This window comes from Schistocerca americana, chromosome 2, assembly GCF_021461395.2.
Source record: "Schistocerca americana isolate TAMUIC-IGC-003095 chromosome 2, iqSchAmer2.1, whole genome shotgun sequence".
In the NCBI taxonomy this organism is placed as follows: domain Eukaryota; kingdom Metazoa; phylum Arthropoda; class Insecta; order Orthoptera; family Acrididae; genus Schistocerca; species Schistocerca americana.
The window spans coordinates 334494688-334519438 of record NC_060120.1 but is presented as its reverse complement, the minus strand read 5'-3'; the positions used below and the strand labels follow the sequence as shown (position 1 = coordinate 334519438).

General features: G+C 43.4%; 1 protein-coding gene and 1 pseudogene across 1 annotated transcript in view; both read left to right on the top strand.

Moving 5' to 3' along the window:
• The window catches only part of LOC124593999, a 90307-nt gene extending 82500 nt beyond the window's left edge, over positions 1 to 7807 (top strand). The window contains exons 3-7 of the mRNA XM_047132351.1: positions 2167 to 2424; positions 2519 to 2642; positions 7003 to 7247; positions 7334 to 7582; positions 7676 to 7807. Of these exons, the coding sequence (XP_046988307.1) occupies positions 2167 to 2424; positions 2519 to 2642; positions 7003 to 7247; positions 7334 to 7582; positions 7676 to 7807 (1008 nt within the window). The remainder of the gene's footprint in view (positions 1 to 2166; positions 2425 to 2518; positions 2643 to 7002; positions 7248 to 7333; positions 7583 to 7675) is intronic.
• A 14839-nt stretch (positions 7808 to 22646) lies between these two features.
• On the top strand, positions 22647 to 22764 carry LOC124597373 (annotated as a pseudogene).
• Positions 22765 to 24751: the final 1987 nt, after the last annotated feature.

Genomic DNA, 24751 nt, shown 5'->3' with positions numbered 1-24751 from the left:
TTAATATGACTGGAGCACGTATTTAACCTTCAATGCAAAACGTTCTTTCCAACAATGGACAACGTGGCGCAGAAGTTGGTTGCAGAGTTTTGCAGTTTGGCTGTTCGGGAAACGTTCCAACGTGATAACCCCCTCGGCATAATTCTAAAAATGCGTGCTAGGCATTTTTTTCCTCATCTGTGGACGAAGAAAGACGTCATAATCTGTTGCCACCACACGATGGTAATCCCAAAAGAGTTCAAATGTGTGTGAAATCTTATGGGACTTAACTGCTAAGGTCATCAGTCCCTAAGCTTACACACTACTTAACCTAAATTATCCTAAGGACAACCACACACACCCATACCCGAGGGAGGACTCGAACCTCCGCCGGGACCAGTCGCACAGTCCATGACTGCAGCGCCTTAAACCGCTCGGCTAATCCCACGCGTCAATCCCAAAAGATGCTCAGCATAACTTTGTCTGGCGATGGTTCTTTGCCTTTTTAGGCTCTACTCCTTCGTCTCGGGATGACACCGATATACCCAGCAGTTGTTCAGGTGAGGCGGCTGAAGAGGGCATCTTGACTGGCCAAAATAGTTGCAACATTTCCGCTGCCGCCTTCGTTCGATGATCTTGGGCAATCGCTAAACCCACAGGGTGACCACATTGCTCATGTTCGGAATGTTGAAGCCTGATCCACAACTGAACTTCAGTTTTTACACTATCGTCTCGATTGTGATACGCTGGTCTTCGACCGTTAGGGCCTCCTCTTCTCTTGCGTTCCAAATTCTCCACAGAGAGGTCGTCTGCTTCGTTCTTCGATATTCAAAATTGTACGACCACACTGCAAGCGTCTGTGCCACCTAACGAGCTCATAATAAACGGTTGAGTCACATTGGTGTGACCACCACCTACGTTCGACGTCAACGGGCAATAACCACTCAGACGGCATTTGGCAGCACTAGCAGCGGAGGGCATATAAAGAATGTCAGAAGGAAGCGGAAAACTTGGCACTCGTCGTTGTAACGAAGAAACGGAGCGGTTTATCAGACGTCCATAAGGATATGATCATCGTCTTTCGGACCAAGGGTGGAAGTATTTCCAGAACGGCTAAGTTTAGAAACTGTTCGCGTGCCACCGTCGTTAAAGTATGCCGTCTATGGCAAAATAGCGCTATCCAAAAGCGGCCCTGTGGCAACTGTGGTGCACCACAGGCCATAGATGACAGGACTTAACGACGGTTGTGGTCCTTGCACCCGTGCTGACTGCTGTTCATCGGCGTCAAAGGCTGGAATTCTCCACCAATACCGCAACTGGACGTCCACTGAACGAAGATAGTTGGCGTTTTCAACTGAATCATGTTTTATACTCCATTGGACAGATGGCCTTTGGCGTGCATGACCCTGCAACAATCGTGGGAAGAATCCAGGCCAGAGCAGGGAGCATTATGGTCCAGTAAATGTTTTCGCGGCATTCCCTGGGTGATTTCGTCACTCTGGAAAGTACAATGGATCAGCACCAGTATGTGTCTATCGTTGAAACTATGTCCATCCTGCATGCAATTTGTTTCTGCTCGGCACGATGGCATCTACCAGCTGGACAATGCAACGTGTCACACAGCTCACAATGTATGATTGAAGAGCACCAGAATGAGTTTAGCGTAATCCTCTGGCCACCAAACTCGCCGGATTTCAATCCAGTCGAGAATATGTGGGAGCACCTCGACGGGGCTGTTTGCGCCATTGATCCTCAACGAGAAACCTAGCACACTGGCCATGGTTTGAGTCTCCATGACTCCACATTCCTGTCGTACACGCTGCAAAAGGTGGTTGTTCAGGTTTTCGACGGGTGGTCACATTAACGTGACTCGACAGTGTTTCATAATGCGCTATTGCCGTAGACTTCCATCAACTCAACATGGATTGTTGCAGCGTTGTTGCGCTTCAAATACTGGAAACGAATCACTGCACGATACTTCGTTATATCGGTGAGCTGCGCCATTTTTTTTTTACTCTCGTTACTAGTACAGACATTTCAGTGGGTACCACGACAGCAAATTGCAGCTACCAGCAAAAAAAATTATGTACCTATTTTTTCCGCGGCGGTAATTATAACTTTATGACCTGTAGTTCATAAAAGAGCGCACATCCACCCTCCATGGTAATCAGTAATCTTCTGTTGCAGTTTCTCAATTACATGTATGAGTCTGGCCTCGACGTCTACTACTATATCAACTGGGTGCACGATTTAATTGGCATACCTCAGTTAACACCACCTTCTGATGCGACGCCATCTACGCCATCTCGAAGCCTGTCCAGTATGGTCGACGATATCATAGCCATCCTTCCAGAGGAGGAGCTTGAAGCACTTTGCCAGGAGAAGCTCCAGACCAGTCCAGAATTCAAGGAGATGTACGACAGGATGACATCCCCTGAGTTTATGGTGAGCTACTGCCAAAAATCTTATTCGCTGGTAGGCATTCGTCTGTTTCACATTCTTTAAAGTTGACTCTTCCTTCATTCTGTGTCCTTTGCAGCAAGTCGTGATAAACTTGCTGGCAGTGCCAGAGTACCGAGAACTGAAGCAGCATCTACTGGACAATGGCGTCGACGTGGACCAGCTGCTGCGGTTGTTCCACGCAATGATCGGCCTGCCATCAGGTACGTACAAGTCCAGAATGTTCGACACTACAAACTGACCAGGCCTTCGGAATTTCAGTTGAATTGTCTTTGTAGGCAAAACGTAAACACAAAGTTTAAAAACTGTTGCACTGGCATAGATTAGTTCTATATTCAAATCTTACAAAGAAATTTAGTAATTTTGCTGCTCTGTCATAAGACATTCTTTCTTCCTCTTCTTTCGTTACAGCATTTGTAGGATCACAGGATCTCCTTCATGCATTACACTTTCTTCTTTTCCTCCCAGAACATCTTCATCCTTTCTCTTTTTTCTCTTGTCCTTCTTCCGAGATCTTCAGTATCCTCTTCCCTTGAATGTTGCACTGGTGACTTTTATGCTTTTCCTCTATCTTTATCTGTCGTTGATCTCTGGCACATTGGTCGTGGTGTATTTGCTTTTTCAATTCTCCTTCTATTCCACCTTGATCCCTAATTACGACCAATTCCCTTAGTTCAAAAACCCGTTTTTCCCTTACTTCCTCTTGTTCTACCCTTTGTTTTATATACTGTTTTGGTCGTTCTATCCATATTCATCGTGATCTCAAGTCCCAAAAATTTTGACCTTTCCAGTTTGATTTCTACAGTACAGTTCCTCACTAGGTCTTCACCTCCATCTCTCATCATCTCTTTCTTCCTCAGTAGTTTTCTAATGTCCGTATATAGATGTAAATGTTCGTTTATAAAATGTACATAACCAAAAATGTAAACGTTAGTATGTTCAAAATCGTAAATTTCAGAAAGTTTTTAATCGATTACCAACCTGCTGGAGTGCCATATGGCATGTGTAAATATATGTCACATATTAAAGAGAATACGTTTTTAGCAAAAATCTCAAGTTCTTTGTTCAAAATCTCAAATTCCTGAAAGTTATTCATTGATTCCTTTAAAATATTGACACGACGTTGCTTTCGAATTCGCGGATGTTTTTGTACACCTGCTTGAGTCCCAAAAAACAATCGGTGAAGAACTTTCGGAGATTAACGATTTTTTACAAATGAATATTTACTTTTTTATTGATTTCCTCTATAATTAGTACATATAAATATATTATATGTGGCATTTTAGCAGGTGTATAAAATCCCACACATATTCGAACGCAATGTAGTGTTATCGTCTCAGCCGCATATGGTACCGCATTCCCCACCCTTGCCTTGTCTGATTTTGCGTCTACAGATACATTATTATTATTATTATTATTGTATACCAGCTGTTCCCAGACACTCGTTGCCATGGCTCAGTCTAGTTAAATGGAAAAAAAAGAAAAGAGAAAGCACACGTTTCTAATATGTATGGGAATTAGATATTCGCCCCAGCCTCCTGCTCTCCCTTGTCTCTGTCATCTCCTTCTGCGCCTCCCTTTGCCCATCTCCTCCTCCTTATCCTTCTCTCCTTCTGTCACCTTAAAAAAAAAAAAAATGGTCCAAGTGGCTCTGAGCACTATGGGACTTAACTTCTAAGGTCATCAGTCCCCTAGAACTTAGAACTACTTAAACCTAATTAACCTAAGGACATCACACACATCCATGCCCGAGGCAGGATTCGAACCTGCGACCGTAGCGGTCGCGCAGTTCCGGACTGTAGGGCCTAGAACCGCTCGGCCACTCCGGCCGGCCTGTCACCTTCTCTCTCCATCTCTCTGTCCATATCTTTCTCCTCTTCCCTCATCTCTCTCCATCTTCTCCTGCCCCCTCTCTCCGTCGATCACCTCCTTTCCACTTTCTATCTCAATTTTTTCCCATCCCTCAGTCCATATACTCTCCCCTTCCCCCTCTCTCTGACCTTCAGTCTTATTTATTGTTTTGCATATTCAGATTCTGTAGTAGAATTCCTTTCAGAAGCCGGTAAACCTTTAATACAACTTCCTGTTCGCTAACAATGTTTCACTATTATATACACAAACGTGAAAAAATCCCAGTACCTACAAGTAATTAGAGTAATGGAATTTCGGTAACACATTTGTCTAGGTAAAGTATTTCAGTGATTAACATTGCGAGATCACAGGTTAATGTACGCGCGAGATAAGCCATTGCAGATGTGAAAAATGATTCAAATGGCTCTGAGCACTATGGGACTTAACTTCTGAGGTCATCAGTCCCCTAGAACTTAGAACTACTTAAACCTTACTAACCTAACTACATCACACACATCCATGTCCGAGGCAGGATTCGAACCTGCGAACGTAGTGGCCGCGCGGTTCCAGAGCAGATGTGAAATGCTGATACATTAAAAACTGGAATAACTGCCAGAATGTTGAATGCAAACATGCAAACCTGCATGCATTATATAGCACTAGCCACGTATGTCAGTTGTGGGATGGAGCCCCATGCCTGTCTCCCCTTGTTGTTCAATACATGAATGGTTAATGCTGGTTGTGGATGGCGCTGGAATTGTCGTCCGTTGATGTCCCACATGTGCTCAACTGGAGACTGATCTGGTGACCAAGCTGGCCTAGGCAATATGTCGATATTTTGTAGAGCCTATTGAGTTACAACAGCGGTACATGGGTGAGCGTTATCCTGTTGGAAAACACCCTGGAATGCTGTTCATGAATGGCAGCACAACAAGTGGTGTCACCAGACTGACGCACGAATTTTCAGCCAGGATGCACAGGATAACCACGAGAGTGCTCCTGTTGTTGTACTAAATCGCACCCCATTCCATAACTCCAGATGCGAGGCCAGTGTGTCTAGCGCAAAGACAGGTTGGTTGCAGGTCTTCAACTGGCCTCCTTTTAACCAGCACATGGATGACATCGACGCAGAACGAGCTTTCATCAGAAAACAGCACAGACCTCCCTCCACCTTGGCCTCAAATGAGCTCTCGATTGACACCGCTGAAGCTGCAAATGGCGGTGGTTTGGAGTCAGCGGAATGCACACTCCAGGGCCTCTGGCTTGCAGCAGTCCATTAAGTGACTGATTTGTAGCAATTCGTGGCGCCACTATTGCGCCAACTGCTGCTCAGATTGCTGCTGCAGATGTAGTGCGATGTGCCAGAGCCATATGCTGAAAACGATGGCCTTACATTTCAGTGGTACCACATGGTCGTCCAGAGCCCAGTCTTCTTGCAGCCGTACACTATCGTGACCGCCGCTGCCAGAAATCATGCACAGAGGCTATATACCGGCTAAAAGTCTTTCTGCAGCATCGCAGAAGGAACATCCAGTTTCTCGTAGTCATGTTACACGACCTTTTCTGTACTCAGTGAGATGTCGATAACGGCGTCTTCGTCGCCCTACAGGTATTCTTGACTAATGTTAACTCACCACACCTAATCTAAGAGGTAAATAACGCTCACAACCGTTACAGCTTGTATTTAAAACAAATCTGATTTGCATCCTCATAGTGACGTTACTAGCGCCACTCTTGTGCGACTGACGCGAAATTTGAATAGAACAGACCTACCAACTTTCGTTTTTGTCGCACAACTCAGAATTTTTGATATTTTTTGGAAATAATGTTTCTCTTTTATATGTTACGTATTTATTTATTTGTAACATATATTGAAAATGGTTTATAAAAACACATGCGTATTCGAATGCAACGTTGTGTAAAAATTTCTAAGCAATCGATGAAGAACTTTCGGAAATATGCGATTTTGAACAAACGAACCTTTATATATTTTTCTATGTAGATGGGCCCTACCTAAGATACATGTGCGCCTTTGGTACTTAAATTTCCTCTTTTGTTGCTCTCCACTGTCTGACCACTTCTTCCAGTGCTATTATGAACAAGGTTGGTGACTGTATCTTCTTGTTTGACGAATGTCTTTATCTCAATCTCTACTGATGGTGCTCCTCTGAATCTTACGCTTGTGTTTGTGTCTGTCAGAATTCCCATTATCATTTCTCATGCAGTACCGTCTATTCGTCTGTTCTGCACGCGAATGCAATGCCTATAGGCAGTTATTCTTCCTCTATCGAACTCTGAAACGTGCTCGAAAGATGCTTGCTGTCTTCAGTGAGGCTACATACGCAAAACAACGGCATGGAAGAACTATAAAATTCCAATACATCCACACAGCCGTCTGTTCCCCCTTTATATGGCGCTTCCAGGTGGCGCTATTGGCGCCCGTAAAGAGTGCCTGTGCTGAAATGATAATCATGTGAATCCTTTGTCGCCTCTAGCGCATGTTGCAAATTTTACGTTATTTGGATACTGCAATTGCATATTGGGTGGCCGGCAGTATATTACTCCTAACACAGTGTTAGTAACACAAGTATATATGGTCAGAACTGGAAGATGTAAAGCATGCGTATGCATCACTGTCCTCCGAGAACGTTTGCTGGTTGTGTAACATTTTAATGTTAGCTGTGAACAACATATCTTCATTTCCTGTCACAGGTTCTGACAAAATGGAAGGACTTATCGATAGCGCACCTGCAGCCAAAGTGATTACGAGAGACGAACGGACCCTAGAGGATGACTTCCAAGACTTCTTTGACCTCATTCCTATGGACCAAGTCCGTGCCATTGTACAGGATCACCTGGCCAATGACACTGAGCTGCAGGCAGTCGTCGCCTTCGTCAAGTCTGAGGATTTCAAGGAGACACTCCTCGCCCTCGAGGAAATTCCAGAGTACATTGACGTGAGTACACGGCAACTCATGTAAGCAGCAAGAACAGCATAAGCTTCAGTCCAAGCACAGTGATCCATTAATGTCTTCCTTTGCAGTTTTTGGACTATATGTACGACTCGGGCTTGGATGTCTACTACTACATCAACTGGGTACACAATTTAATTGGCATTCCGGAGCTAACACCGCCTTCTGACACGAAGCAGTGTCGAAGCCTGTCTAGTATGGTCGACGATATCATAGCCATCCTTCCAGAGGAGGAGCTTGAAGCACTTTGCCAGGAGAAACTCCAGACCAGTGCAGAATTCAAAGAGATGTACGACAGGATGAGAGCTCCTGAGTTTATGGTGAGTTGCTATCAAAAGTCTTATTTGCTGGTAGACATTCGCGTGTCCCATCCCCACCAAAACTAACTCTTTGCTTTTGTTTGCCTTTTGCAGCAAGTCGTACTGAACTTACTGGCAGTGCCGGAGTACCGAGAACTGAAGCAGCACTTACTAGACAACGGCGTCGACGTGGACGAACTGCTTCGGTTATTCCATGCTATGATCGGCCTGCCATCTAGTGCGTAATGTAGAAAGAATACTCCAACTACAGCTACTGATAACACCATCAACGCTGTACTATATTTACAACATGTCTGAAAGAAATCCATTGTGGATATAGGGTGTGATCTAATTAAGTACGTAATTAGTACTGTAACAGCAAAACCCACTTGGTAGATTTAAATCGTACCAAAGTACCCTGGTTTTTGTTTGAGTTAATTTCGTAGTTTTACATCCTTGTTTCTGTGAACTGCTGAATTAAAATATACTCTAGTCATGTTCTTATTTCACTGTAAGAATTCATTAAATACAATGAAAAAACGTAGTGTCAATATGATGCTGTGGTATTATTACCGACCTAGCTTCACTGCTGTCTTAATTAGGTACCATTAAACCCTGGACACTTTGAAGAGTCGAATTCCCGTGTGTAAAACAGCTTCAAACGTCTGATAAGTTTCGAAGTGAGTAAATGTGTTAAGTATTCGACGTTAAGCGTAAGTAATACGATAGTTTGAGGGGGGGGGGGGGGTAATACATGGGGGTATGCAGTGTTGCAGTATGCTTAATGTTTTGGAAGACAAATGGCGACTTGTAATTAGCCAAAAAAAAATTTCCAGTTCCGAAACTGTTAAAAACCTACGTATTTCCGTCCTTTGAACCATTTTCTCGAAAGAAAAACATCTGACTACACTAAATGTTTTCCTTTCCCTGAAAGCTAGAGGGGAGGGTTGACCCCGTCTGCTCCCCTGGTGTGGGCACCCTCGTCGGTTTGTGCGCAGTGAGTGACTTGTTCTGCCTACAGGTATATACACAGTTCCTAACTGTAATACTTGGCTTAGTCTGTTAAAACCTTAAAATAAGTTTAGCTCTCTTAATGAGTGTATTACGACGGCATTTCAAATTTTTAAATTTGGTCTATAAGTATGTGACACACTAAGCATCACACATTTGTTGCCCTTGGAAGCTGTAAGACAGGCAACCTACAGTTGGAGTTAGGTGACCATGCCCCAGATTAGTTGCTCAGTAACAAAGATTGTTTTCTGTACGTTAAATCTGCATAACAAAGAACTTCTATCGAAGAAGCAATATTGGATGTTGTGACCTGATAAATGAAAGCATTAGTTTTATATGATATACTGCCACTCTTTACAAAATGGATAACGCTTCTGGAGAGGATACTACTTACGAGAAGGACGAATACTCACACACAACTATTGAAAAAATATTACGTTATTTCTATCTTCAGAAACGTGCATCACCTTTACTTTTTGTCTCACACCCTGAGTTTCACTGCGCTGGACAGATAGCTGGACCCAAGATCACCCTCAAACAGGGCTGTCTTCAGAGATTTTATCACGCCAGGTGAAAATTTCGAATGGCTCCCGCACCCCTTCTAACATTTTCATACCTATTCAACCTTTTTCACAATGTCATCCATGATGTCACACTCAGTCACACATATTTTTGACGTAATGCGTCTTTAACACGAGAGCCAGGTCTTGACACCAGTCAGTGAAACTGAAGTGGACGTTTACAATTGAAATGGTGATAATTATGGCCTCTTAATTCAGCCAGGAAGGGAAACCGGGAAGGGCTCGACCAGTAGAGATTTTAAATACTTCATTCACTAGTGGAAAACAAATTTATTTTCCTTGTTTCAATCACATAACAACCAGTTAAGCTTTTATTTAGATTTTTAATTAATTAAAAGCCAAGCAATGAGATTCTCATTTAAAATTCAATATCAGTTTAAATAGTTTACAGAGAATTTAAAGTTAACTTCAACCCAAGATGATTTAATATTCTTTGAGGCAAGGCACGGACCATACAAGACACAAAATGTAATAAGGGTAAAGCCGTACTAAAGGCACACGTAAATCTAAACAATACCAAAACAGATCAGAATGGCATTAATCACCAAATGCTGAGAATAAAATATGATTTAAACTTGACTGATTAAAAACCTAAAACCATACTTAAAACAATGAAAAACAATTTAACACCAATATCTAGGCAAGATAATTTTAAACCCAGAAACACACATCAATTGAAGATTTAACATGTTTTCCAATAAGAAAAGAATAATTCATTTACAACAGTTTAAGTTATATGTTGGGACCCCAAGGCACATCAAAATTTGCTTAAGCTAAGGATAAAGATTCAGAATTATTCCAAGTATAAACTTAACTTGAACAGGAACATTAAGTAGTGGAGCTGCGGTTGGAGGAAATAGCGCCGACAGACATACAGCAGCGAGAGCTGCCGAGTGTATGCACCCCAAATAACGTAAACAGCCAACTAAGCAAGCCGACGGGAAGTGAATAAGTAGGGTCCAATCCTGGGCAACATGTACCAGTAATGAAGTACAAGAGATCATTAACAACAGTTTCATGAAGCACAAATAATTTTCATAAGACAGAATTCCAACACAAACCCGTGCATCACGTAGATAACTCTTAGGGTAGAATAATTTAATCTGAACTCTTACGCAAAACCATGACAACTGCTTTTTAATAAGTTAACCAAAGATTTAAGAAACCAGTTACAAATATTTTTAAAAAATAATTTCAGCAATAAGGCAGCAATGTGAGAAATGTTCCTTTCTAGCAAACCATTAAAACAGCCACAAGGACACTCGCATGGCATTCAACGCTTATGAGTACAAACATTAGTCCATAGCAGTTGGGAGAGAAGTGCGTCCTAAAACAGATTAAAATTTATCTGAGTAACGTGAGTAGAACAGACGCACTTTATAATATTTTAGACAGCATAGACCTCTAACATTAGCTTCAATGAAACCAGAACAATAGAAGCAAATTATAAACAGGCCAATAAATTAGCAAAACAGGCACACATTCTGACATGAATAGTTAATCGTCCGTGGTAACTGGTAATACTAAACATTTCATGGTACCTCCAGTTGAAAATTACGAGACCAATACTTTAAAAATCAGAAGAATTAAGTGGCGGTGGACAATAACAGATAACTCATATACACACATCAAAAAAAGTATCGTATAACCCCGGTCCCCAGAACTCCTGAAGACAGACGTTGACTGAAGGTATTGTATCACAGACACAGTCTCTTTGACTGTTCAGAGATGTCACTAAACCCGCCAAAACACCCACGCATGAGCAGCGCCTATTAGACGGAGGGGGTCCGACAGCCGATGAGTTCCAGTCATTCCACCAAGAAGGACGTAGGCGACTGAATGCCGGATATTTGCCACACCGGACATTTGCTACGCCGGACATTTGCCACACTTGCCCCTTCGCCAGGTAGCTTGAGTAGCGATCCCTCAGGTAAGGGACGCCCTTTCCCGCACTACCTCTGTCCGCTTTCAAACCGCCATCTCCACATTTTACTCGATACAACCAGTACGTAAGGGACCTTCTTGGCCAAATACAGAGCTTCTTTTCCGAAATCGAAATATTTATAACTTTTGGGAAACGATTTTGTCAGTATGTAATTAGTTCTGCCAAGTATAAATATAGATTCCTCTGTCTGTACGGTAGCTTCCTTTCACGCTTACTGATAGCGATAGAAACAGTCCATCGGCATGAGAGCAACAAGAAAGGAACGATGAAACGAGAATGCAAATGTACGGTAGTCATTTCTTTTTTATCGCTGCATTTATGCCTACTGTAATTACTACAACTGCATACCCAAAAGACAACAGGGAAAGAATAAATGGGTTTGTGAATGTTTGCAAAGAAGAACGACATACTCCATATTAATTTACTCTCTAAAAACATTAGTTAATAAAATTGTGGCGACGTCATTTATCCACTGCGCCAAAAACAGCGGGTGAAAGCTGCAGCTGATAGATATTTATCTTTGCCGTAGTCGGCTTGGTTACGAGTTTTTGATCTGTGCTTGGAAAATAAAATGTTTTCTCATCTCATGAAAAAGCTGTTACTTCATAAAATATAAAGGCTCCCATAGTGGTGACCCCGAAAAATCGTAGCAGATGCATAAAGAAAATATATATACCGACGAGAATAATGAATTCAGAGACAAAAGCGTGGGGCAGTGGAATCAAGATTGAAGACTACAGTCTGTTCAACCAAGGATCGCGGTCCACGCCCTTTGATTCGCCACAAAACGGAATGACAGATGTTAACGCAAAAGATGAGAGTACCTACGCGCGACACGGAAATGTTAAGCTTTCCGCGTTCTGGCCGACGCGCCCCCAGCTTTGGTTTACGCAGGCTGAATGCATATTTCGGCAGCGTGGGGTGTCTAACAACACTGACAAATTTAATATAGTGGTTTCACATCTAAATTTAGAAGTGATAGAGCAAGTAGAAGAAACCTTGTCGCAACAAAATTACTTTGTGCTAAAGGAAGCTCTCATACAGCATTATACGTTGTCACCAGATTTGCGACTACAAAAAATTTTCGCATACGAAGATTTGGGCGACAAGACTCCGTCACAAGTACTCAAAGCCTTACGTACATTAGCCGGCCCGGAACTCCTACCTGAAGAGTCTTTACGTCTAATATGGCTTCGTAAACTTCCTGCCAACATCCGTGCCGTCATTGCAGCAGAAACAGACTTACCATTGCAAGTCTTAGCAAAACCGGCAGACACCATCGCAAACACCTTAACCGAAGTTTCTGCGTGTTCCGAATTCAACTACAGCCAGGATAGAGGCCCAAGAACGTGTAGTGTGATGGAATCTGACGTCAGTGAGCCAGGAACATGCAATAATACTTCCCAACAGCAGTGCTCATCGACCGAATCCACCATACAGCAACTGGCAGCACAAGTGGCAAAACTCAACGTGCAAGTAACTTCACACCACCAGCTGCTACGAAGTCGCAGTTGGAAAAGACGAAGAAATGCTATCCAACAGGATTTGACAGATCAATGGTGCTGATACCACAGACGCTTCGGTAACACTGCCGTCGATGTATTCAACCCTGCAGCTACCCAAACTTAAAAGGCGGGCGTTAAAGGGCGCTAACGTTCGTCAACAACAACATAGGCGCCCGAGTCATAGCGTGATTCAAAGAGGTGAAAACGCCACGGTATCTGCAGTCAACCAATCACACCGATTGTTCGTGTTGTACCTCTCTTCAGGTGAGAAGTTTCTGATTGACACAGGTTCAGAAGTCAGTGTTTATCCAAGAAAGAGAGGTGATATACTCACGACAACAACGCAACATGTGCTGACTGCGGCAAACAATTCCAGAATATCTACCTATGGTGAGAAACAGTTGGCATTACATCTGAATTCCAACTTCCATCCAAAACGGACTTTTGTGGTTGCTAATGTGCCGAGTCCTATAATTGGAGCGGACTTTTTACGGAACTACCGACTTATGCCCGACCTGGTTAACCGTCGTTTGGTGACAGTTCCCACAGAAGGGATATTGCCTACTGCGTCTTCCGCGTCGGTTCAAGTGCAGTGCGATGTGCCCGTGTCTTTCCGCACGAAGATTTCCGGCTCCTCTACCGCGTCATCCGCGTCGGGATATTATGATACGATTTCGTACCCGCAACTAAGCGGGGCGCACACGTGTGCGTCACGCAAGAAGACACCCGACAGTCGTAACGATTCGTATACTGTAGGCAATATTAGAGCACTGTCGGAGGAATCACTTTTTCGTAAACTGCTTCAAGACTTTCCAGCACTTATCGAACCCGTCAACGCAACCAGGAAATGCAGACACAATACTCAACACCACATCAGCACGACCCAAGGTCAACCCTTTGCCTTCCGCCCGCGGCGTCTGCCTCCAGAGAAGCTGCTCGCGGCGCGAGCTGAGTTCGACAGACTTCTAAAAACAGGTATTGTAAGTCGGTCTGATAGTTCATGGGCATCTCCAATTCACATGGTCCGTAAAAAAGACAATTCATGGAGAGTATGTGGAGACTACAGGGCGCTTAATGCCCGCACAATTCCCGACCGCTACCCAGTACCCAATGTGACTGATTTTAACAGTACGATTAGCAATGCCAAAATATTTAGTGTGATTGGTTGCGCCAAAGCATTTTCCCAGATTCCCGTGGCTCCATCTGATATTAAAAAAACAGCAGTTATCACACCATTCGGTTTGTTTGAGTACAATTTTATGCCATTTGGCCTCAGAAACGCTGCCCAAACATGGCAAAGATTCATGCATGAGGTGCTTCGAGAATTACCATTCGTATTTTGTTATATGGACGACATTTTAGTATTCTCTGGTTCTGTATATCAGCATGTCGAACATCTGCGGCAGTTTTTCCGCCGTCTGACAGAGTGTGGCATAATTATTAACGAAACAAAGTGCACGTTTGGAAAACGCAAGGTTAAGTTCCTGGGATATTTGGTTTCAGCAGCAGGCCTGTCACCTTTGCCTGAGCGGGTTGAAGCAGTACAACAGATGCCCCTTCCCACAACTTACGAAGGACTTCCCAGATTTTTAGGCATGCTCAACTATTACAGACGTCACTTACCTAAATTAGCTGCCGCCCAAGAGCCACTCACAACGTTACTTGCAGGTAAAAATACAACAGGAAATCGTAAAATTCCATGGAGTCCAGATGCTGAAGCAGCTTTCCATGACTTAAAGAAATGTCTTTCTCGGGCAACACTACTGGGACATCCAAGACAGAGCGCTCCTTTAGCGCTCATGGTTGATGCGAGCCAAACAGCAGTGGGTGCAGCGCTACAGCAAGAAGTTGATGGCAGATGGCAGCCGCTCGCATTTTTCTCTAAAAACCTGACTCGACAGCAGCAAAAATGGAGTGCTATTGACCGTGAGTTGCTTGCTATTTACTTAGCCATAAAGCATTTTCGCACGTCTGTCGAAGGGAGGCACTTTGCAATTTTTACCGATCACAAGCCGTTCGTAGCTATAGTTCAACGAGACACAGAGCTCAATTCACCACGTCAGTGCAGGCAAGTCGAGTACATTGCACAGTTCACAACTGACGTGCGTCACATTTCAGGAAAAGACAACCTGGTCGCAGATTGCCTGTCTAGGAATTGTGCCAGTTTAAATTCAATTCGTTGGACCGAGTTAGCGTCTAAATAACGAGAAGATCCTTTCTTGCACCGTCTAATAGAGGAACAGAGAACTGCGCTGCAGCTCAGACGTGTGTCTGGCCCAAATGTTCCAGACGGAATTTGGTGTGATGTAGCAAAAGGAAAGGAGCGACCTTACATACCAGAACAATATCGTCACGAGATTTATAGTGCACTACATAACCTATCACATCCAGGAGTACGAGCTACAGCCAAGTTAGTTTCCTCCAAAGTAGTGTGGCCTGGAATACAAAAAGATTGTCGTGCATGGGCGCGTGCATGCCTAACATGCCAGCGTAATAAAAACAACAGACATGTCTTTACACCTATTGCTGACTTCCCGACGCCATCTGCAAGATTTTCACATATACATGTGGACATTGTGGGCCCGCTATCATGCTCTTCAGAACAACGCTATTTGCTCACAATCATTGATCGTTTTACCAGGTGGCCAGAAGTAGTTGTAATACATTTCTGCGGAGTCGGTTGCAAAAGCACTGTTGCATTCATGGTTCTCCAGGTTTGGCGTTCCGCAAAACATAACAACAGATCGCGGAAGGCAGTTTGAAAGCCAACTTTTCAATGAACTTTTACTACTGTGCGGTTGCAACCACCTACGCACCACAAGCTATCATCCAGCTAGTAATGGAATGGTGGAACGACTACAGCGCACGCTCAAAGCTGCATTAATGTGTAGTTCCACTTCATGGCCTCAAGCACTACCGCTGGTCCTACTCGGATTGAGAACGGCCGTGAAGGAGGACTTACAATGCTCTTCCGCAGAATTGGTTTATGGCGAGCAATTGAGGGTTGCTGGAGAATTTATCGTTCCAGCATCTACACAGCCGTTCGCCCCTGAGCTATGCACGCAATTCGCGAGACAACTCAGCATTTGAATGTGAAACATCAAACCCACTAACCCTGTCAGACATGGAGACCGGAGAGTGTTTGTACATAAAGACTTGCAAGCAACGCCAGGGATGATACGGTGCGCCCGCCGCTTGTTTCGCCTTACTCTGGACCATACAGGGTAATCACAAGAGGAAGCCAAAGCTTCAAAATCGATAAGGATGGTAAAGAAGAGACAGTATCAATTGAGCGGCTTAAACCTGCTTATACCGAAGAGGGTACACTCCTTCCTCGGTCTGCCTGCAAAATCACCCTCAAACGTGGAGGCCAAAGAAACAGCAGATAGTCTCGCCGAGCCCTCGGTTTCAGAAGAGGACAACGAAGCAGCAAGTGCAGAACAGGAGCAGCCATTGCCTGCACCAGATGTTTTCACGAGAGCTGGTAGAAAAATCAAGTGCAAGTTTCCCCACATACCTGGTGCACCCGGTTTCAAAAGGAGGGGGGCTGATGTGGCGACGTCATTTATCCACTGCGCCAAAAACAGCGGGTGAAAGCTGCAGCTGATAGATATTTATCTTTGCCGTAGTCGGCTTGGTTACGAGTTTTTGATCTGTGCTTGGAAAATAAAATGTTTTCTCATCTCATGAAAAACCTGTTCTTCATAAAATATAAAGGCTCCCATAAAATGTAGCGGGACAATGTTCAAAACAACTGAAAACACGTTCACTAAATAGAGATAAGAACATCTATGATTGACATGTCATCTAAAGTCGACTTACAGTTTTAAAATGTTAGAAATAAGGAAATGAAGTAATACAGAATGCTACGCTTGTAACGTACGTTGTTGTTCTACATTGTTCAGCTCTGGTATTTACAGGGTCATAGAGAAAGCATCTTAGGTTCTGGAGGGAAAAGCCGTAATTGTAATTATCTGCGCTACAACAGAAACAAGAAGGACAACTTAAAGAAAAATAATGTAAGCTCACAATCGACTTTGAAGCAGATAGTTCCTGTGACTTAGTATGGATAGACATTATACTCGACAACCGAAATAAATTAATAACTGGCTCCTTTTACCGACCCCCTGTCTCAGCTGAAACAGTTGCTGAACCGTTCAAAGAAAAGAAAACTTGAGTCTCGTCACAAATAGGTAACCTACTCATACAATTATAGTTGGCAGTTACTTCAATCTACCTTCCGCATGTTGACAAAACTACATTTTCATACCCTATTGTAAATAGAAAACAACTTCCGTAACTGTTCTAAATGCTTTTTTAAAAATTATTTTTAACAATTAGTTGACGAGGCCAATCAAATTGTAAATGGTTACGAAAACACACTTGACCTCTTAGCCACAAATAATCCTAAGCATCACGACGGATACATGAATTAGTGAACACGCAGCCGTAGAGAGGCTCACTTCCGTAACAAAGAAATTCACCAAAACTAAACGCGAAATATGTCTGTTTATAAAAGCAGCTAAAAATTCAGGTGACGTCTTTATAAGAGATAGTCTCCAATCCTTCCAAACTATGTAAATGGAGACCATATGTGGCTTAAGTTCAAAGAAATAGTATCAACAACACTCGAGATATTCATACCAAATAAATTAATAAGAGACGGAACTGATCCCCCATGGTACACAAAACACGACAGAAAGCTGTTGCAGGAGCACCGCAAAAGGCACGTATAATTTAGACGAACGCAAAATCTCCAAGAATGGTGAAGTTTTACTGAGGCTCGAAGTTTGGTGCGGATTTCAATGCGAGATGCATTTAATAGTTTCCACAACGAAACTTGCTCTAGAAATGTGGCGGAAAATCCAAAGAGATACTGGTCCCATGTTAAGTAAACGAGCGGAAAGGCTCAGTAAGTACCTTTACTGGGCGACAGCGACGGTAATGTTACTGATGACAGTGCCACTAAAGTGGAGTTAGTAAATGCATTTTCCGAAATTCCTCCACCAAAGAAGACGAAGTAAATATTTCAGAATTCGAAATGAGAACAGCTGCAAACATAATTTAGAAGTAGATATCCCTGGTGTTGCAAAGCAACTGAAATTACACTGTCAGTGACAGAGGAAATGATCAAATATATTTTCAAAAAGTCTCTAATGTATAAGAAAAGTAGGTCTAATACATTTGTTTCTGATGTTATTTAGTAACAATTAATTTTCAATAGTAAGCTCCTTGCTTTTACTGACCTGTTTAAAGATAATCAACAATTTAGTAAGAAATTTTAATTTTTAAAGGACTATATCTAAATGTTCTTAAGTAGATCTACATCTGCTATAAATGTTTGCAGCTAAACGTAAATAAAAAATATTTGAGGTGCCAAAATTGTCTACCTTAGCATCAGATCAGTTTTGGGATGTCAATTTTAGGTGCAATTCAAAGGTTCAGTTCCCATTTTCCTTTACGAAAGCGTATACTATCAGTTTAACAAACCATGATATTTTAGGTGATAGTTGCGATTCTGAAGCTACAGAAAATTATTTTAGAACTTACAATTATTTAATAGTATGGCCATAATATTGGAAGGCAGGAAAAAGTTATCTTAACGCGACAACAATAGGGATACTTTTGTGAGGCTTGAAACACTTTTTAATTTTTACATTAAAGGCAGATTCGCATCACACTTTGCACAGGCTTTGGACCGTGAAAATAATAAATGACCATCTACCATTCTGGCGTGTGTAAAATCACCCTAAACACTCTGAACTAATGTACACTCTATTTACAATTACAACTTAATATTAGCTCCGATAATGCTGCTTCAATGTTTTAATAATTTTATGTCAGTAACCTGCGAGGACTCGGTGGTCTTCATAGTTTTTAATACATTATTTTTAACGTATTTTAGTCCAGTTTCTGAACATGGGCAATGGTTTTTAAGCAAGGCCTAATGTTGCCAGTCTCTCCATAATTCTTTACGATTCTCTCTATCCTGTCGTCCAGCTTCAAGTACTTCTTCTTCCTCTTTTTACCTTCAAGATTCATTTCCAATTTCATGTACATGCAGTTTGTGAGCTCTGCTTCCTTTTTCAACCACTCCACAAAATAGTTGGTTTTAGGGTGAGGGTTTCCAATAATACTATTTATTTTGTTGTGCCACCCTTCAACAGCATTCGTCGTTCGGTGCCATTTTCAGTAACAGTCCCACATTTCTATTGCGATATCCTCATTCTCTAGCCAGTTATCCACAAAGTAGTCAAAAAATTGAGAGAACATTCCGTTATCAGGAGCTTCTGCATGAATCTCAATCCATCCATTGCTTATGTCGTCCGGTTTTACAACTGCCAGCGGTGCACACATGCTGACGTGAAGTCTTAAATCCTCGTTCTAGCGGTACTCCTCAGTTAGACCGAGAACTCGAATTCTTCTCCATAAACTCTTCTTCATATGGAAATAGAATCCATTTGTTTCAGTTGTGGGAAAAACTTGACGAATGGCCGATATCGCAGCTGCCTCAAAGTCCATCTTTACTTGTTTAGGACACCACTCAGAGACTACCTGTTTTATCAGACGAAACAGACGAACATATGTGTCTTTCTTCTTATTAGGGAGCAGTGCAAATACAGTAGGAAGAATGTTTGTTTCTTTAATCGGTCCTCCTAAGTCTACGTGTATGGTGTAGATCTGTGCAAACTGCTTGCTGCATCTCTTAAATGTTCCATCCATAAAAAAATGGGAACATGTTTTTAAACTTTCTTTTCCTTTGCTTCCACTAAAAATCATTATTCTCACCTCTACTATATCGTCTTCCAGAAGAAAACTACTGCCATCTCCCATTTTTAATAGATCTTCATGAGTTTCAACTTCATAAGAGTTTTTAGGCTCTTGTTGGTTCCCCCACTCTTGACTCCATCGACGACGCATGGTTCTCTTCATAGATTCTGAATTAGGCATCTCTGTAACAAAGTCATAAACTTTATTATGTAGATTTCCCATTTCATTCGCGTATATCTCCGATAACTGTGTAGTTTCTTCTCGAGACCTTCTCTTCGCTCTTTCCACTTGCTTTCTCACTTTCAGAGCTGCATCGTCAGGTGTTCCACAGAGATGTTCTAATACGCTCAACACTTCTCCGTTCCTCGAAAGCAGCTTTCCCTTGCAATGATCCGCTTTTCGGCGTAAGCACATCCATGTAACAACACCTTCTTTAGATTCCCTCTGTTTAAGATACGCCTAACCATTGTAATGAGCAGGAAGCCTGCCCTTGTTCGTTGCACTCACTTCCATACTGATGGTCACGTTAGGAACTTCGAAAGCAAACTGGGCGGGCGAGTGAGCAGGAGGAGGAGGGGGAGGGGAGACAAGGGGCCGAACCCTTTGGAGCAGGTAAAACCGTGGCAAATGTCCGGCGTGGCAAATGTCCGGTGTGGCAAGTGTCCGGACACCATGCGACTCGTGTTGTCTGTAGTTCAACCATGCCTAGACGGTCAATACCGCGGTTCAACCGCGTCCACATTGTTACTTTGTGCTCTCAACAAGGAAAGTGTCCAGGTGTCTCGGAGTGTACCAAAGTGATGTTGTTCGGACATGGAGGAGATACAGAGAGACAGGAACTGTCGATGACATGTCTCCCTCAGGTCGCCCAAGGGCTACTACTGCAGGGGATGACCGCTACCTACGGATTATGGCTCGGAGGAACTCTGACAGCAACGCCACCATGTTGAATAATGCTTTTCGTGCAGCCACAGGACGTCGTGTTACGACTCACAGTGTGTGCCATAGGCTGCATGATGCGCAGCTTCTCTACCGACATCCATGGCGAGGTCCATCTTTGCAACCATGACACCATACAGCGCAGTACAGATGGGCCCAACAACATACCGAATGGACCGCTCAGTATTTTCATCACGTTCTCTTCACCGATGAGTGCCGTATATGCCTTCAACCAGACAACCGTCAGACACGGGTTTGGAGGCAATCCGGTCAGGTTGAACGCCTTAGACGCACTGTCCAGCGAGTACAGCAAGATGGAGCTTCCCTGCTGTTTTGAGGTGGCATTATGTGAGACCGACGTACGCCGCTGGTGGTCATGGAAGGCACTGTAACGGCTGTACGATAAGTGACCGACAGCACAACCATATCGGCAGCATACTGGAGAGGCACTCGTCTTCGTGGACGACAATTCGCACACCCATCGTGCACATCCTATGAATGACTTCCTTCAGAATAACAACATCACTCGACTAGAATGTCCAGCATGTTCTCCAGACATGAACCCTATCGAACATGTCTTGGATGGATTGAAAAGGGCTGTTTATCTACGATGTGACCCACCAACCAATCTGAGGGATCTAAGCCGAATCGCTGTTGAGGGGTGAGACAATCCAGACCAACAGTGCCTTGATGAACTTGTGGATAGCACGCCATGACCTCTTGCATCAATGCAAGAGGACGTGCTACTGGGTGTTAGAGGTACCAGTGTGTACAGCAGTCTGGACCACCACCTCTGAAGGTCTCACTGTATGGTGATAGAACATGCAATGTGTGGGTTTAATGAGCAATAAAAAGGGCGGAAATGATGTTTATGTTGATCTCTATTCCAATTCTCTGTACAGGTTCCGGAACTCTCGGAACCGAGGTGATGCAAAATGTTTATTGATGTGTGTACTAACGCACACAGCCACCCTTCAGAATAAACTTTCTTCTGAAACACGGCAGTTTACACTGGCTATAGGTTCGCTGGCACCACGGTTACATAAGGTTAAGACATCAGCCAATGAATCAGTCTAAAATGTCTACCAGATCTTGCAATCACATTTCCCTGACCACGGATACATGGGCGTCCATACCCAACAAACCGAAGAAAGACAGGCTAAAATGACAGTGAAAACTGCCCTGACAGCTCAGCGCCCTTCTGATAAATCACAGCATAAGCCACGTCGGTACTTAATAACTTACATGAGGTAACATGACCCCAATATTGGTCACCTGCTAACAGCTAAGAGCACAAGGAAGAGGCCTCACGGAAAGCTTTTTACAGTTGCGTTCCTCAGCTCATATTGACCTCCAAACTTGCCACCACGTCCTGAGCCGCCACACTAGAAGACGCTGCGCCCCAATGGCGACATGTTAGTCAAAGATCATAAGAAGAGTGCTACGGATACATTGCGAAAAAGCCACCACGGCTCATCTGTCCCCACCAAAGCTCCTATGTTGCACACTAGTGCGGTTTAGGGCTAAAACTCACAACTTTCCTTAACCTGGCTAACATGTATCCTAGATAACTTACCAATCCTAAGTTTACACACTAGTAAACCGACTGGGCTCAATAACTGAAAAACCCGACAAGGGCCCACGAAGTGAGGGCTCAATTTATCACAAAGTTCTACCTGTCGTCTTTGGCCTATGGCAACGTTACATATACATTACCACCAGTTTTAACATTACAGGGGTACCTGCTGTGGCGATATCGAAGATGCTGCCTTCGATGGGCTAAGTCGATGTTCTTCCTAGCTTTACTCCGGTAACTTTCTGTAATGTCCGATTCGATCTTGTCAGGCAAAATTTCATCAAGAAATCATAAACTGACCAAAGGCGAGTTAATAGGATAAGACAACATCAATGAATCTTGGTTGGCTTTATAGCTTCATGCTGAGCGGTGTTAAACGCAAAATTAAGCCACAGGACGGAATTGTCTCACTTTTTCTCGGCCTTGGCATAGAAGATGATAAATTACAATTTAAGGCTTCTATTAACCCTCTCTTCAGACGATCCTTGGGGATAATAAGGAATAGTTTTAACATGCTGAATGTCATTTTGAAAACAAAATCTTCTGAACTGCTTAGAGACAAATGCGGGCACATTGACATTAACCAAGCTCTTACGTGGAACGAAAGCAGAAAATGTCTTAGACAGATGTTGAATAGTCACTCCCCGACTAGGAACCAACTAAGTACAACGGTTAAATGCATCTACTACCACAAGAATATAACGCTACCTTTTCCTAGTACAAGGGAGGAGGCCTACTTAATCAATATAATTTTTGTCCATGGGGCCATACCATGTTGAATATACTGGTTTTCATCCGATCACTGAAGCTAAGCAACATCGGGCCCGAATAGTACTTGGATGGGTGGCCGCCTGGGAACACCGGGTGCTGTTGGCTATAATTTGCTCGCGTGTCATGTCTTTTATCGAAACCTAGAATCTACTCTGTAAGAATCAACATGGATTCCGGAAACAGCGATCGTGTGAGACCCAACTCGCTTAATTTGTTCATGAGACCCATAAAATATTAGATACAGGCTCTCAGGTAGATGCCATTTTCTTTAACTTCCGGAAGGCGTTCGATACAATTCCGCCCTGTAAGAGCCTACGGAATATCAGACCAGCTGCGTGGCTGGATTGAAGAGTTCTTAGCAAACAGAATACAGCATGTTATTCTCAATGGAGAGACGTCCACAGACGTTAGACTAACCTGTGGTGTGCCACAGGGGAGTGTTATGGGACCATTGCTTTTCACAATATATATGTAAATGACCCAGTAGATAGTGTCGGAAGTTCCACGCGGCTTTTCGCGGATGATGCTGTAGTATACAGAGAAGCTGCAGCATTAGAAAATTGCAGCGAAATGCAGGGATATCTGCAGCAGATAGGCACTTGGTGCAGTGGCAACTGACCCTTAACATAGACAAATGTAATGTATTGCGAATACAGAGAAAGAAGGATTCTTTACTGTATGATTATATGATAGCAGAACAAACACTGGTAGCAGTTACTTCTGTAAAATATCTGGGAGTATGCGTACGGAACGATTTGAAGTGGAATGATCATATAAAATTAATTGTTGCTAAGGCGGGTGTCAGGTTGAGATTCATTGGGAGAGTCCTTAGAAAATGTAGTCCATCAACAAAGGAGGTGGCTTACAAAACACACGTTCGACCTATACTTGAGTATTGCTCGTCAGTGTGGGATCCGTACGAGGTCGGGTTGTCGGAGGAGATAGAGAAGATCCAAAGAAGAGCGGCGCATTTTGTCACAGGGTTATTTGGTAAGTGTGATAGTGTTACGTAGATGTTTAGCAAACTCAAGTGGCAGACTCTGCAAGAGAGGCGCTCTGCATCGCGGTGTAGCTTGCTGTCCAGGTTTCGAGAGGGTGCGTTTCTGGATGAAGTATCGAATATATTGCTTCCCCACCTTATACCTCTCGAGGAGATTACGAATGTAAAATTAGAGGGATTTGAGCGCGCACGGAAGCTTTCCGGCAGTCGTTCTTCCCGTGAACCATACGCTACTGGAACAGGAAAGGGAGGTAATGACAGTGGCACGTAAAGTGCCCTCCGCCACACACCGTTGGGTGGCTTGCGGAGTATAAATGAACACGTAGATGTAGATGATCTTTTGTATACTCTTTTTCATTTAACGCAAGTACAGGGCTATTACAAATCATTGAAGCGATTTCATAAATTCACTGTAGCTCCATTCATTGACATATGGTCATGACACACTACAGATACGTAGAAAAACTCATAAAGTTTTGTTTGGCTGAAGCCACACTTCGGGTTTCTGTCGCCAGAGCGCTCGAGAGCGGAGCGAGACAAAATGGCGACAGGAACCGAGAAAGCGTATGTCGTGCTTGAAATGCACTCACATCAGTCAGTCATAACAGTGCAACAAAGATCCACCAACTGCTAACTCCATTCGGCGATGGTACGCGCAGTTTAAAGCTTCTGGATGCCTCTGTAAGGGGAAATCAACGGGTCGGCCTGCAGTGAGCGAAGAAACGGTTGAACGCGTGCGTGCAAGTTTCACGCGTAGCCCGCGGAAGTTGACGAATAAAGCAAGCAGGGAGCTAAACGTACCACAGCCGACGGTTTGGAAAATCTTACGGAAAAGGCTAAAGCAGAAGCCTTACCGTTTACAATTGCTACAAGCCCTGACACCCGATGACAAAGTCAAACGCTTTGAATTTTCGGCGCGGTTGCAACAGCTCATGGAAGAGGATGCGTTCAGTGCGAAACTTGTTTTCAGTGATGAAGCAACATTTTTTCTTAATTGTGAGGTGAACAGACACAATGTGCGAATCTGGGCGGTAGAGAATCCTCACGCATTCGTGCAGCAAATTCGCAATTCACCAAAAGTTAACGTGTTT